The sequence below is a fragment of the Rhinopithecus bieti genome, unplaced genomic scaffold, assembly GCF_001698545.2.
Source record: "Rhinopithecus bieti isolate Rb0 unplaced genomic scaffold, ASM169854v2 scaffold_55373, whole genome shotgun sequence".
Classification (NCBI taxonomy): Eukaryota; Metazoa; Chordata; class Mammalia; order Primates; family Cercopithecidae; genus Rhinopithecus; species Rhinopithecus bieti.
The window spans coordinates 88166-102280 of NW_016821685.1; the positions used below are offsets into that span (position 1 = coordinate 88166).

At 37.1% G+C, this 14115-nt stretch overlaps 1 protein-coding gene across 1 annotated transcript in view; it reads right to left on the minus strand.

The window, feature by feature from the left end:
* USP53 (ubiquitin specific peptidase 53) overlaps positions 1-14115 on the minus strand; it is a 77006-nt gene that overhangs the window by 50403 nt on the left and 12488 nt on the right. Inside the window, exon 3 of the mRNA XM_017860532.1 lies at positions 2369-3054. Within this exon, the coding sequence (XP_017716021.1) occupies positions 2369-2512 (144 nt within the window). The 5' untranslated portion in view covers positions 2513-3054. The remainder of the gene's footprint in view (positions 1-2368; positions 3055-14115) is intronic.

The following is a 14115-nucleotide window of genomic DNA, read 5'->3' on the forward strand; positions in this document are numbered from 1 at the left end:
TCCATAATCTGACAAGGTAAAACTTGTCTGACATCCAACAAAAGATTACCAAGTATTAAAAGAAAACAAAAACAAGGAAAGAAAAAAAAAAACAAGTAATTGAAACACACCCAGTATTTATACAAATAACAGAATTAGCAGACAAGTACATAATAACAATTATTACAACTACACTTCACATGTTTAACAGACTAGCAAATGCTAAGTAGAGACATGAAAGAGATTTTAAGAAGACCAAGATCAAAATTCTCAAAGTGAAAACTACAATGTCTAAGACAAAAAATACACTGGATGGGATTAATAGCAGTTAGGCAATACAAAGGAAAAGATTAATGAACTTGAAAATGGAGTAACAGACACCACACAAAATAAAACACAAAGAGAAAAAAAGACTGAGAAAGAAAATAAAGAGAGCATCAGTGAGCTGTAGAACAACTGGAAAACTTCAGGCAACCCACTGCATATGTAACTGGAAAACCCCAAAGGAGGGAAGAGACAGAAAAATTCTTTGAAGAAATAACAAAGTGTTTCCAAATTTGATTTAAATCCAAAACCCACAGATCCAAGATGCTCAACAAACCCAAACACAAGAAATATGAAGAAACCTATATCAAGAAACATTATTAAATTGTTTTAAGCGAATGATAAGGAGAAAATCTTAAAAGCACCTAGAGAAAAAGAACAAATAACATACAGAGAAACAAAGATCAGAATATTAGATTTTCATTAGAATAATGCAAGCTAAACCACAGAGAAGCAAAATCTTTAAAGCACTGAAAGAAAAATGTCAACTTGGACCATCTTTAATGAGGGAAAATATCTTTCAAAAACAAAAGTAAAATATAGATCTTTTCCAGACATACAAAAGCTGAAAGAATTGATCACCAATAAACCTGTATTACAAGAAAGAACCTTCAAGCAAAAGCAAAGGATATCAAATGGAATGTGGATCTATGCAAAAAACTGATGAGCACCAGAAATGGCAACTATGCAGATAGTATAAGTAAACAGTCTTCATGGTAAATGTCAGAAGAACGTTCATTTTTTTAAAAACTACATCATCATAGGAATACTTCTCAATGTTCTGATCCATGTAAGTTTCCTTACTCAAAATTTTCACCCGTTCTAATATGCGTTTTGTTTCTCTGAACTATACATGAAACTGAACTAATGAAAAGGACAGAAACAGAGGGGAAAACATAAAAGGGAAAAAGAGTAGGAAAAGGGATAAACAGAAAAGTATCTGCAATGTCAGAAACCCTTTCTCACAGCCTGATTCCATCAAAAGCATTTAATTCCAGGTCTTTTGGTATCTAATATTTCACTATATCCATTGCCACTGAATAAATATTTTTCTGCATTTGTCACAGTAATGTCAGTGGGATCTTTGAGCCAGGGCAGAACACTAGCATTTAAGTGAACTAAAGTAAATTAACACTTTCTTAATACCAGCTGCTTCTCTTTCCTGGGTGAGTTAGAGAATGTTCAAGTTTGGCATCTGTCTCAGGTAGAAGGCAACGGAGAACACAGTTCTGACTCAGACGTCTGTACACTTGGCACACTCTACACATGTTTATCTGTCAAATGAGCTAATCAACAAATATTTTTCTCTATTAGTTTTCAAAAGAAAAAACAATACACATGAAAAGTGAATCATTATATATGAATTCTTTTAAGGTATATTCTAAGGTCAACAGAAAATTTATCAGTATTCTAAATCTTCCTCATCTTTAGTACTCTACAATGGTCAGAAGGACACAGGATCTATAAAATCCATAACTGCTGAATAAAAACTTTATTATGCATAAGAAAGTATAGTTATCTACGGCAGAAAAGCAGGTTAATTAAAAGATTTTCAACAAGGATTGAAGCAAAATGGATTATCCTCCAATTTAACCAAAACAGTGCTGCCCAAATGATGATTCCACAGAGGTAATTTAAGGACCACAGTGGGAGGTGAAGGGAGTTTGAGTACTGAGATCAAAAACTCTGCATTCTCATTTCAATCCAAGCAGTCTTTTTATTCTATCTACAGGGATCCACATACTGTATGTTTTTTTAAGGGAGGGGTGTTAGCTGATTAAAACAAAAACGTTTGTGTATGTTAGAAAATGTCCTTAATTTACTAAATAAACCTTTTAAATAAGATTATTTATATCACAGTGATACATCAGTTTGTCGAAAAAAACATTTCCATTTATTATAAAACCAAAATGACCAGCCAAAACATTTTGCTCCCATTAAAAGTTATATTAAAAGTCATTCTAATCTATAGTAACTTTATTTTAATGTATGAGCTAAAGAAACGTTAAACAAAGGATATTCTGAAAAGTACTTTTTAAAATATAATAAGTAATTATGGTCTCACCTGTACAGCACTATTAAGAAAGCAGCTGTTTTGTCCTGGTTCATTTAACAAGCCTTTGGTAGGGGCTAGGGATAGCATACTTCCAGGCTGATAAACTTTTCCAAGATTGCCACCAGGTTTCCGTAAGAATTTTACCCATGCCATTTTCAAGCAACTTTGTTTGCATTTAGGCTAAAAACTATACACTTTTATGTAATATTTTGCACAATAAAATGGATGTCTTGAATTGTCCACTTAAATCCACTGCAGTCTATTTTAATAATGGAAATTTCCAAGTCCATATCTTTCCTGATGTTATAAACTCTTAAAGACTTTGACAAGTAACAATACGGTGCATAAACATAGAAGTTCTAAGCACTAAAAAAGAAAACTGTTTTAAACAAGGCCTTAAAGATGTTTAGATGTGTTAAATTTTATGGGAGCTGTGTAAGGTTAATATGAAAACGATTTTTTTTAATGGCTAAAAATACTGATAAACAAATCATCTCCTTTAATGCATAAGCCATTTGTCCTGATGAACAGAATATGCTAATAATACAAAAAGATGGAGAGTTGGCATTTGGCATGATTCCTTTGGTTGTTTGTTTTCCTTATGTTTTTTTAACAAGAAAGTTTTCTTTCTCTTTCCCAGGTGAAGTTATGAAAGATGACTCCATATTTCATATCAATGTGACCTCAAAGCAAATCTACAAAAAAGAAAAAAAAAAATTAAAAGCAAATGCAAATAAGAAAACCTTACTTACCATTTCAACACAATATTGAATATAGAATTAAAACTCATACATAAAAAGGTCAGAACTGATAGCATTCTAATACATATATTTTTTAATTTCATCATTTACATTTTTAAAATATCACTGACATCAATCCCTACCTACCTTAAGCTCAATGCTCAAAAGATGGTTTCATAAGGAAAATATTCTCCAAAAACCTAGAATAAATTATATTTCAGCTGGTATCCTATATCTGTCAATACTAAATTGTTCTATTTATTAATATGTTGTTATCCATCTTACACAGAATCATATTTTTCCAAAAAAGACAGATTTTATGTAAAAGGATATGTATAATTATTCAAAAGAAATCTTTAAGTCATAAATAAATCTTGGTGAATTAAATTTCCATGGTATCAACAAATGCACACTCCTGATTAAAAGGACTTTAAATGTTAAACTTATGAATTAAAAACAAATGAGTACAAGAATACCTTGTTTTATAGCATTTTACTCAATTGCACTTTGCAGATATACTGCCTTTTTAACAAATTGAAGGTGTGTGCCAACCCTGTACCAAGCCTATCTACCAGCACCATTTTCCCAACAGCATACGCCCACATCATGTCTATGTGACACTTCAGTAATTCTTTTTCATTATTACTGCATCCGTTATGCTGACCTGTGATGAGTTATCTTTGATGCTACTACTGTAATTGTTTTCAGTCTATGTGAACCACTCCCATATACAATAGCAAGCATAATCCATGAATGTGTGTATTCTGACTGCTCCACTGACCACCTGTTTCCCCAACTCTCTCCTGTCCTCAGGCCTCCCTATTCCCTGAGATGCAGCAGTATTGAAATGACGTCAGTTCATAACCCTACAATGGCCCCTAGGTGTTCAAGTAAAAGGAGTCGCAAGTCTCTTATTTTCAGTTAAAAGTTGGAAATGACTAAGCTTGGTGAGGAAGGCATGTTGAAAGCCGAGACAGGTGGAAAGGTAGGCTTCCTACACCAAACAGTAAGTAACCCAAGTTGTGAAAGCAAAGGGAAAGCTCTTGAAGGAAAATTAAAAGTGCTACTCAAGTAAACACCTGAATGATAAGAAAGCGAAACTCCCTTATTGCTGATATTGAGAAAATTTGAGTGGCCTGGACAGAAGATCCAACCAGTTACAACATTCCTTCAAGCCAAAGCCCAATCCAGAGCAAGGCCCTAACGCTCTTTAATTCTATGAAAGCTGAGAAAAAGAGGGTGAGGAAGCTAAAGAAGAAAAGTAGGAAGCTAGAAGAGGTTGGTTCAGGAGGTTTAAGGAAAGATACCACCTCCATAACATAAAAATACTAGGTGAGTCAGCAAATGCTGATGGAGAAGCTACAGCAAATTATCCAGAGATCTAGCTAACTGATGGCTACACTAATTAGCAGATTTTCAGTGTTGAAGAAGAAACAGTCATCAACTGTTTGACAGATGAAGACTGTCATCTGTTGAAGAAACAGTTGAAGACTGACAGTGATATGGACAGATAGAAGAAGATGCCATCCAGGACATTCTCAGTCAGAAAGAAGTCAATGCCTGGCTTCAAAGCTTCAAAGGACAGGCTGACTCTTTTTTTTTTTTTTTTTTTTTAATTACTTTTTAATTTTTTCCAACCTTGTGTTGAGGGCTGACTTTCAATAGATTGCAGTGAGGGAGCTGCTCTGCTATGTACAAAATCCCGACCCAGAAGCAGGTCGTCTACAAATGGTTTAGCACCAGGTTCCCCACGAATGTGCGTTGCGTGACGGGCGAGGGGGCCGCCGCCTTTCCAGCTGCAGGCCAACTCTCTTATTAGGACCTAATGCAGTTGTTGACTTCGAGTTGAAGCCAATGCTCACTTACCATTCTGAAAATTCTAGGGCCTTAAAAATCATGATAAATCTAGACTGACTATACTCTACAAATGGAACAACAAAGCCTGGATGACAGCACATCTGTTTACAGCATGGTTTACTGAATATTTTATGCCCACAGTTGAAGACCTACTGCTCAGAAAAAGATTCCTTTCAAAATATTACTGTTTATTGACAACGCACCTGGTTACCCAAGATTTCTTGATAGTGATGTACAAAGAGATGAATGTCGCTTTCATCCTTGCAATAACCATTCTGCAGTTCATGGATCAAGGAGTATTTTGACTTTTAAGTCCCGTTATTTAAGAAACACATTTCGGGCCGGGCACGGTGGCTCACGCCTGTAATCCTAGCACTTTGAGCGGCCGAGGCGGGCGGATCATGAGGTCAGGAGATCGAGACCATCCTGGCGAACACGGTAAAACCCTGTCTCTACTAAAATACAAAACAGTAGCCGGGCGTGGTGGCGGGCACCTGTAGTCCCAGCTTCTAGGGAGGCTGAGGCAGGAGAATGGCATGAACCCGGCAGGCAGCGGAGCTTGCAGTGAGCGGAGATCGCAGCACTCCCACCTGGGCGACAGAGCAAGACTCCATCTCAAAAAAAAAAAAAAAAAAAAAAAAAAAAAGAATACAGGGCAAGAACATACTAGTGAGCAACAAGTTCAGGCCAAGCAATTCTCCTACAAAGCATTAAAAAAGGAATAAGGAAGCAGAAAATATAAACACTTCTCAAAAGGTATGAGACATTGTTAAAATATTTAAATGTCAATATCTAGTAAGATTCTCAGGAAGGGAAATAAGTAAATATCTCTAGAAATGATTAAGAATTTCCCAGAATTAGAGACTGAGAAACTCAGATAAAAACAGGATGTGTAACTCAAAGAATTCAAACATGATGTAGGAAAAAAGAGAAGATGAAAACTGTGAAACCTAAATACTAAAAAGAAAACAGATTTACAAGTCAATTTATAGTCAAACAATAGAAAAAATAAATCCCAAAGTAAAATTTTACAAAACTGACAACATCTTTACAAAAGCCTGATAAAGGTGAAAAAAAAAAAAAAAAAGAGAGAGAGAAACATAAACACTAACGAAATTGATAAAGGAGAAATGACCAGACACATAAGCAATGGTAAGAATATTTCTTTCTTTCTTATGGCAATAACTTTGAAAATCTAAAGGAACAGGTAATTTCCTACAAAATACAAATTACCAAAATTAATACAAGAAAAAATGAAAAGCTTAAAAAGGCTAGTTTAGAAGAATATGGAAAAGAGATAAAAGTTCTCCCATGTTAAATGGCATCTGGGTCAGATAAATTCAAAGTTAAATTTCATCTAGACTTCAAATAATAGTTAATTCTAGTGTTAGATCTCTGCAGGCCACAGGGAAAATGAAATAGAAAGTAACCCCAAATCATTTCATAAGGCTAACATATCCTTCNCAATGGTAAGAATATTTCTTTCTTTCTTATGGCAATAACTTTGAAAATCTAAAGGAACAGGTAATTTCCTACAAAATACAAATTACCAAAATTAATACAAGAAAAAATGAAAAGCTTAAAAGGCTAGTTTAGAAGAATATGGAAAAGAGATAAAAGTTCTCCCATGTTAAATGGCATCTGGGTCAGATAAATTCAAAGTTAAATTTCATCTAGACTTCAAATAATAGTTAATTCTAGTGTTAGATCTCTGCAGGCCACAGGGAAAATGAAATAGAAAGTAACCCCAAATCATTTCATAAGGCTAACATATCCTTCATATCAAAACATAATAAACCTCGTATGAATGTGACATGATTATAGGTACAAAAATAATAAATAAAATGCTAGCAAACAGAATCAATATGTCAAAGGAATAACATACTCTTGAAAAGAATAATGCAGTTTATTATGAGAATGCAAGCGTGAGTCTATATTTATTCTCTCAATAAATATTTGGGAGGCTGTGAAGAAAATAGCTAACAGAGCATATTCATAACAGTCAAAAAGTGGAAACAACCCAAACAAATGTCCATCAACCAATCAATGGATAAACAAAATGTGTTATGTATATTCATATAGTGGAATATTATTCAGCCATAAAAAGGAAGTAGTGACGCATATTACAACATGAATGAACATTAAAAAAGTTAAGCAAAGTGTAAGAAGTCAGTTACAAAAGATCACATATTATATGATTCCATTCATATGAAATGTCCACAACTAGGAAATCTACTAAGATAGAGAGAAGATTAATGGTTGTTTAGGACTGGAGAAGTGGGGGTTATAGAAACATGAGGGGTGATCATTAAAGGTAGAGTTTCTTTCTGAGGTGGTAAAAATGTTCCAAAATTGACTGTGGTAATATACATATACTTCTGTGAATATACTAAAAACCACTGAATTTTACACTTTTAAAGGGTGAATTGTATGGTATGCGATTACATTTCAATAAAGCTGATTTTTAAAAAGATTAAAAGAAAAGACTTTACATAGCACTCCTGAGACTGCCATCCTTACAGTGGTCTGCTTGCAGGGCTGACCTTTGGGAATTCAAGATTTGGGAAGGCTTTCTACGACCCTGATAAGAGTGAGTCACTGCACTTAAACTGCACAGACAAAATGTTTATCCTGAACACTTGTTTTCCTTCTGGAACTCAGGGATTTTGGTATGTCCCAGGCAGAGGATGCTTATGTGACCACCCCATAATAAAATGTTAAGCACTGAGTCTCTAATGAGCTTCCTGGTACACATTTTATACATGTCATCACAAAATCTATTGCTGGAGAAATCAGTGTGCCCTGTGTGACTCCACTGGCAGAAGACAACTGGAAGTTTGTGCCTGGTTTCCTCCAGACTTCACCTCCTGCTCCTTCTCTGTTTGCTGATCCTGCTTTATATCCTTTCACTGTAATAAATCACACCAATGCATACAACTATATGCTGAGCCCTGTGAGCCCTGCTAGAGAATCAACAAATCTGTCAGGTGGGAGGGATCCTGGGGACCTCCAAAACCAGAGGCATTATAGTACAGTAGTTGAAAGCTGCTTCATTTCTAGCAGACTGGCAAAAATATTAAAATACTATTGGTGAGGATAAAAGGGAAGAAGTACCTTCTTTCACTGCTAATAAAAAAATGCAATCATACTATTATACCCTCTGGCAATATTAAATCAACATGGCAACAACTATTAAAATTTAAAACACACTTCAACCTCCAAAACTCAATACTGAGAATCTATACCCCAGAAATAAAAGTACTATTTTTATTGAGGTACATTCGGTTGTACCAGTAAATAATGAAGGAAATAAAGTAAATATCCATCAGTAGGAACATAATTGCTAACAGGGTGTTTGCAGTGAATTCCTATAATTTTATGTTACCTCTGCATTCACTTTGAACATAAGTTGGACTTTCTCATACCAGAAGCAGTGCTCAGTTACCCTTGACAGTTTCCAGTTTTCTGCCTCCTAGTTCCTCAGTGTGGTCAATCCAGATATCTACTTCACACAACTGCTTCCTAGTTACCACCTCTTTATAGGTGGTCAGTGAAATACAAGCCCCTTGACTTGACCTACTGACTCACACAGCCTGCATGGGCTATGCAGATATGCCACAGTGACCACCTTTCAGTCACAGTGACTCCATGAAACATGTACCCACTTACTCTAAACCCACCAATTAGAACTCCCTGCAGGAAACCCACCTAGGTAATATCCTGGACTCCAATAAAGGCTTTGGCCCACAGGTTCCCCTCGCTCTCTGTCTCTTGCTCCCCACCCAGTGGTTGAATATGCGTGTCTTGGTGGCTCCCCACTTCTAGTTGGCCATAGGAGGCATGCTGCCCTCTCCTCTCTCAATTTGTAAGTAACACTGCTTCTGTTATTTCATGTGTTTCGGTGAGTTGTATCCTGTGTGTCTCACCCAATAACAGCGGAATCCAACTTATTTTCTGGTCAGGACTCTCCTAGAGAATGGCTATCTAGATAGGAATAAACTCAACACAGGTAAGACAAGAGCTACAAGAGCATCTGCCAGTATAAACAAGTTTCCTGTGAGAGACACCTATCAAGGGTCATGGACACTAAGGCGTTAGGTCATATGCCAGGATAAAGAAGTATCCTGTGAAAGGCACACTGTAAACACCAATGACCAGAGCTCTGAAGTCCTGTCAGGGACAGGGTAGTGTTTATAGCCACTCTCCAGAGACAGACCACAAGACCACATTAGGGGAAAATACAACAGTGTTTTTGAGTGACAAAGGCAAAATGCAGGAATTTAATATGATCTCACTTTGGTAAAACAATGTATGTGTGAAAACACATATGCATTATATGATCACCTGAGCAAGGAGAAGTATATATGTATAATTGAAACAGGGTTAGACAGCCAACTTAGAAAATAAAAAAATATTAACTCAGTTATGTGCAGTTGAAGCCCAAAGAAAAAAAGAACAAAACATGTAATTATGCAAAGTCAGAGATATGCATATTATAGCATAAGATCCATGTGGAAGCAGAATAGGCTTCTTAGAGAGGTTACATCTTACTATAAAATGAAAAATGAGCACAAGTTTCATGTGTATGTTGGGAGGACAAGATGTATTTCAAAGAAATGCTATGAACCAAGTAATCAAGTAATATACACAATAAAGTATGAGGGAGACAGAACCAGGGGTCAGATCATGGCTGGTCTTGAAGGTCACATAAGAAATTTAGACTTCACCTAATAGGTGGCAAAAACCTTTTGTTGGTTTTAAGCAGGGAAATTACAATCAGACTTGTGGTATAAACAGACCATGGCAATGAATCAGATGAATTTGAGGTAAATTAATCTGCAAGTAAAAGGGATAAATTGGGAGGCTGGTGAAGGAATGCGGAGGAGAGATGGCATGGGCCTGCACAAGGGCAGTGGTAGCAGGAACAGGGGATGAATATGATACTCTTTCAGATGTAAGGTCAGCAAAACCTATGAAGCAGACAGGAAAGTAAAGAAAGTTCCCAGGTTTCTATAGTGAATGGTAGTAGGGCTGTTACACCAACTCAAATAGCATTTATAGGAAAATGAGCTTGTTTGAGAGAAAATAGAGTTCCATTTGGGATAAAATGAAAGAGATTCTACAGAACATTCAAGGGGTGAGATCCAGTAAACATTAAAATTCAAAAGGTAATCCTGGGGAAGAGTTTAGGGTTGAACATAATGGATTTTCAAGTCATGAACATATAAACATAAGAAACCATAAGAATAGATGAAATGGTAAAGAAAGGGCATGCAAGTGAGAAAAGTGGCAGCCTGAAAGAATATCAGAAACACCAGGTTTATGGTAGTAATTATTACACTGGAGCCAAAAGGACAGTATTATTTCAGTCTTTATTTCACATAATGGTACCATATATAGATGGCTGGATGGATGACAGCAGATAGTCACTATAGTCTATGTTGTGCACAATTGCTATTGTATCTGACAGAGGTTTAGAGCTGATGTTGCTAAGACCATTCAGATTTATAATCCCCAGGCAGAATACCTGGGTAGCAAAAAGGAAGGCAGAGCAGAAGGAAACTAACTCTAACAGAAGGTCTAGAGGAACAGCTAGTAATTAACTCCTTCCTCCCTTTTATTCCTCTAAATCTACTTACACACACAACTGTAGTTTTCCTTACTCTTTCTTCTATTTTATATTATTTTTTCTATTTCTATTTTAGTCTATTTTCTATTCGATAAGATACAAATTAAACCATTTAGAGGTCACTAGTATCTCAGTGACAGCTAATTTTCCTATGTACAATATTTTTGTACATAGGATGTTTAAGTTAACCAGCTTTTGAAGTGTAAGTTGCAATCAATAAAATTCATCTTGTTAGAGTACAGTTCAGTAAGTTTTGACAAACCTACAGTCATGTAACTATTACCAGAACCAAGCTATAGAACATTTCCATCACCCTGAGAAGCTCTCCTGTGCCCCTTCACAATCAGTAACATTCCTCACTATGGTAGGCAGAATTCCAAAAGTGCATCCATCCCCCATCCCCAGATTTCATACCCTATAGAAACCTGTAAATATGACAAGATATCTATTCCATTATCACGTTACGTTATATGGCACAGTTGACCTAAAAATATGGTGATTATCTGGTTGGGCCTAATGTAATCACATGAATCCTTAAAAGCAGAGCGCTTTCTCTGGCTGGTGACAGAAAAAGAGAGATTTGAAGCACGAGAAAGACTTGATGTGCCATTGCTGCTTTGAAGGTGGAAGGGGCCTTAACATGAGAGAACAGATCCTGGTTGACAGTTAACAAAGAAACAGGAACCTCACTCCTATAAGGAAACACCTCTGCCAACAACCTGAATGAACCCAAAAGCAGATTCTTCTTCCTTAGGGTCTCCAGATAAAAGGCCAGGTCATTTGATGCTTCGACCACTCTTGTAAGACAGAGAGCAGAGAATCCAGTTAAAAACGACCTAGACTTCTGACCTACTAACACTGTGAAATAATAAATGTGCATTGTTTTAAGCTGTTAAAGTTATGGTAATTTGTTACGTAGCATAGAAAATTAATACATTCAACCCGCAAGGAAACACTGATCCACTTTCTGTCCTAGTTTCAACTTTTCTAGAATTTCTCATAAATGAACTCATACGTTTGAGTTTCATCTGTATTGCTGTACAAATCAGTAGTTGTACATTCCTTTTTATTACGGAGTAATATTCTTTTGCTTATCTCTTTACTAGTAGGTAGATTAATTAGAGTTGTTTCCATTTTGGGGTTATTATGAATTAAGTACCTACATACATTCAAGTACAAGTCTTTCTGTGGACACATTTCTCTTGTAAATACCTAGCAGTGGGACTGCTAGGTTGTACTGTAAATGTATGCTTAACTTTATAGAAAATTGCCAAAGTGCTTTCCTAAGTTTTTGAATACTACACAATTTTTAATTCCCCCCTTATATAGGAGAGTTATAACTACTCCACATCTTCAACAATTGTTACTGTAAGTCTTTTTAAGTTAAACTATTCTAGTGGGTGTGTTTAGCAGTATCACATTACAGTTACAATGTGCATTTCTGTAATGACTAATGATATGGAGTAGCTTTATGAAGATATATGCCATTCATATATCTTCAGAGAAATACATATTCAAATCTTCTACTCAGTATTGTATTGGGTTGTATGTGTTATTGACACAGGAGTACTGGGAAGGGAAGAGCATGGTTCCTTTAAATGATATGGAAGCGGGGAAGGGAAGTGCTGGGTAGAGGAGGTTGTGATCACTGGCTAGGGCTCCACCTCCATGGACCTAGGGTGAGGACAGGCACTCCTGCCTTTGTGCCCAAATGTTGCCTTTCCCAAGACCACCCTGGCCCACCACGCCCCCATCCTGGGCCTATAAAAACCCGAAACCCTAGCGAGCACACACACAGGCCGCCGGATGTCAAGAGAAGATGCGAGCCGCTGGTCGTCAAAAGAAGCATGCCAGCACAAAAGCACACCAAAAGGCACCCGCACACCACCAGGCCATCGATCACCGGGAAGAGGCGGAGTTTGGCCGGGGCCAACTAGTAGCCCGACTCTAGGTGAAAACCATCTCCTTTCTGGCTCCCCCACCGGCTGAGAGCTACTTTGACTCAATAAAACTTTACACTCATTCTCCAAGACCACATGTGATCCGATTCTTCCCCTACACCAAGGGAAGAAACCTGGGATACAAAAAGCCCTCTGTCCTTGTGACAAGGTCGAGGGTCTAATTGAGCTGGTTAACACAAGTGCCTATAGGCAGACTAAAAGAGCCACCCTGTAACACACGCTCACTGGGGCTTCAGGAGCTGTAAACATTCACCCCTAGACACTGCCATGGGATCAGAGCCCCAAAGCCTGACCATCTGTATGTTCCCTTAGAGGTCTGAGCAGGGGGACACTGAAGAAGCGAGTCACACCGCCATCGCACACCCTGCAAGGGGGAACAAGGGAACCTTTCCTGTTTCATTATTATTGAGTTTTAAGTCAATCTCGGGTCATTGCAAGCTCCGCCTCCCAGGTTCATGCCATTCTCCTGCCTCAACCTCCCAAGTAGCTGAGACTACAGGCACCCACCACCACGCCCGGCTCATTTTTTGTATTTTTAATAGAGACGGGGTTTCACCATGTTAGCCAGGATGGTCTCAATCTCCTGACCTCATGATCCGCCCACCTCGGCCTCCCAAAGTGCTGGGATTACAGGTGTGAGCCACAGCGCTCGGACGTTATTAGAGTTATAATCATCTCATAAAGTGAACTGGGAAGGGTTTTCTCCTCTTTAATTTTCTGGAAGAGTTTATGAAGACCTGCTATTATTTCTTCTTAAAAGACTGGTGGAATTCATCAGTAGCACTATGTGGGCCTAGAATTTTCTTTATGGGAATACTTTAAATCACAAATTTAATCTCTTTGATAGAAAGTGCTACTTAGGTTTTTACTTCTTCTTGAGTGAGCTTTCATAGTTTGTGTCTTTAAAGGACTTTCCCATTTCACCTAGTTGTCAAATTTATTGGCCAAAAAATTCACAATAATCTGTATTATCCCTTTAATGTTGGAAAGGTTTGCAATGATGTCCATTCTTTCACTCCTGATACCGTTAATTTGTATCTTCTCTTTTATTGATCAGTCTTGGCTAGGGATCAATTTTATTGATACTTTCAAAGAATCAGCTTTTCATTTCACTGATTTTTTTTTTTTCTATTGCTTTCCTGTTTTCTATTTCATTGGTTTCCAGAACTCTATTATTTTTTTTTTCTCTGCTTACTTTGGGCTTAATTTGCTCTTCTTTTTCCATTTTTCTGATAAAAGCTTAGAGCTTTCTTCTTTTCTAATATAAGCATTTCGTGTTATAAATTTCCCTCCACACTGCCTTAGTTTAAATCCCACACAGTCTGCTATATTGTGTTCAATTTTATTCTATTCAACATAGTTTCAAATTTCCCTTGTTCAACTTTCAAGTACTCCTTTCCCCAGCCTCCTGGAGTTTCTCCCTGTACCCAGTTCCCAGTCAGAGATTCAAGGGCACTCTTATGCAGACTGCCAGGGTTTTCTCTCTGTGAAATTCTTTCCCTTCTAGCATTCTGCTTCACAAATTCTAGTCACCTCAGCCTCCCCAACCATAGCTTTAAACCAGATCTA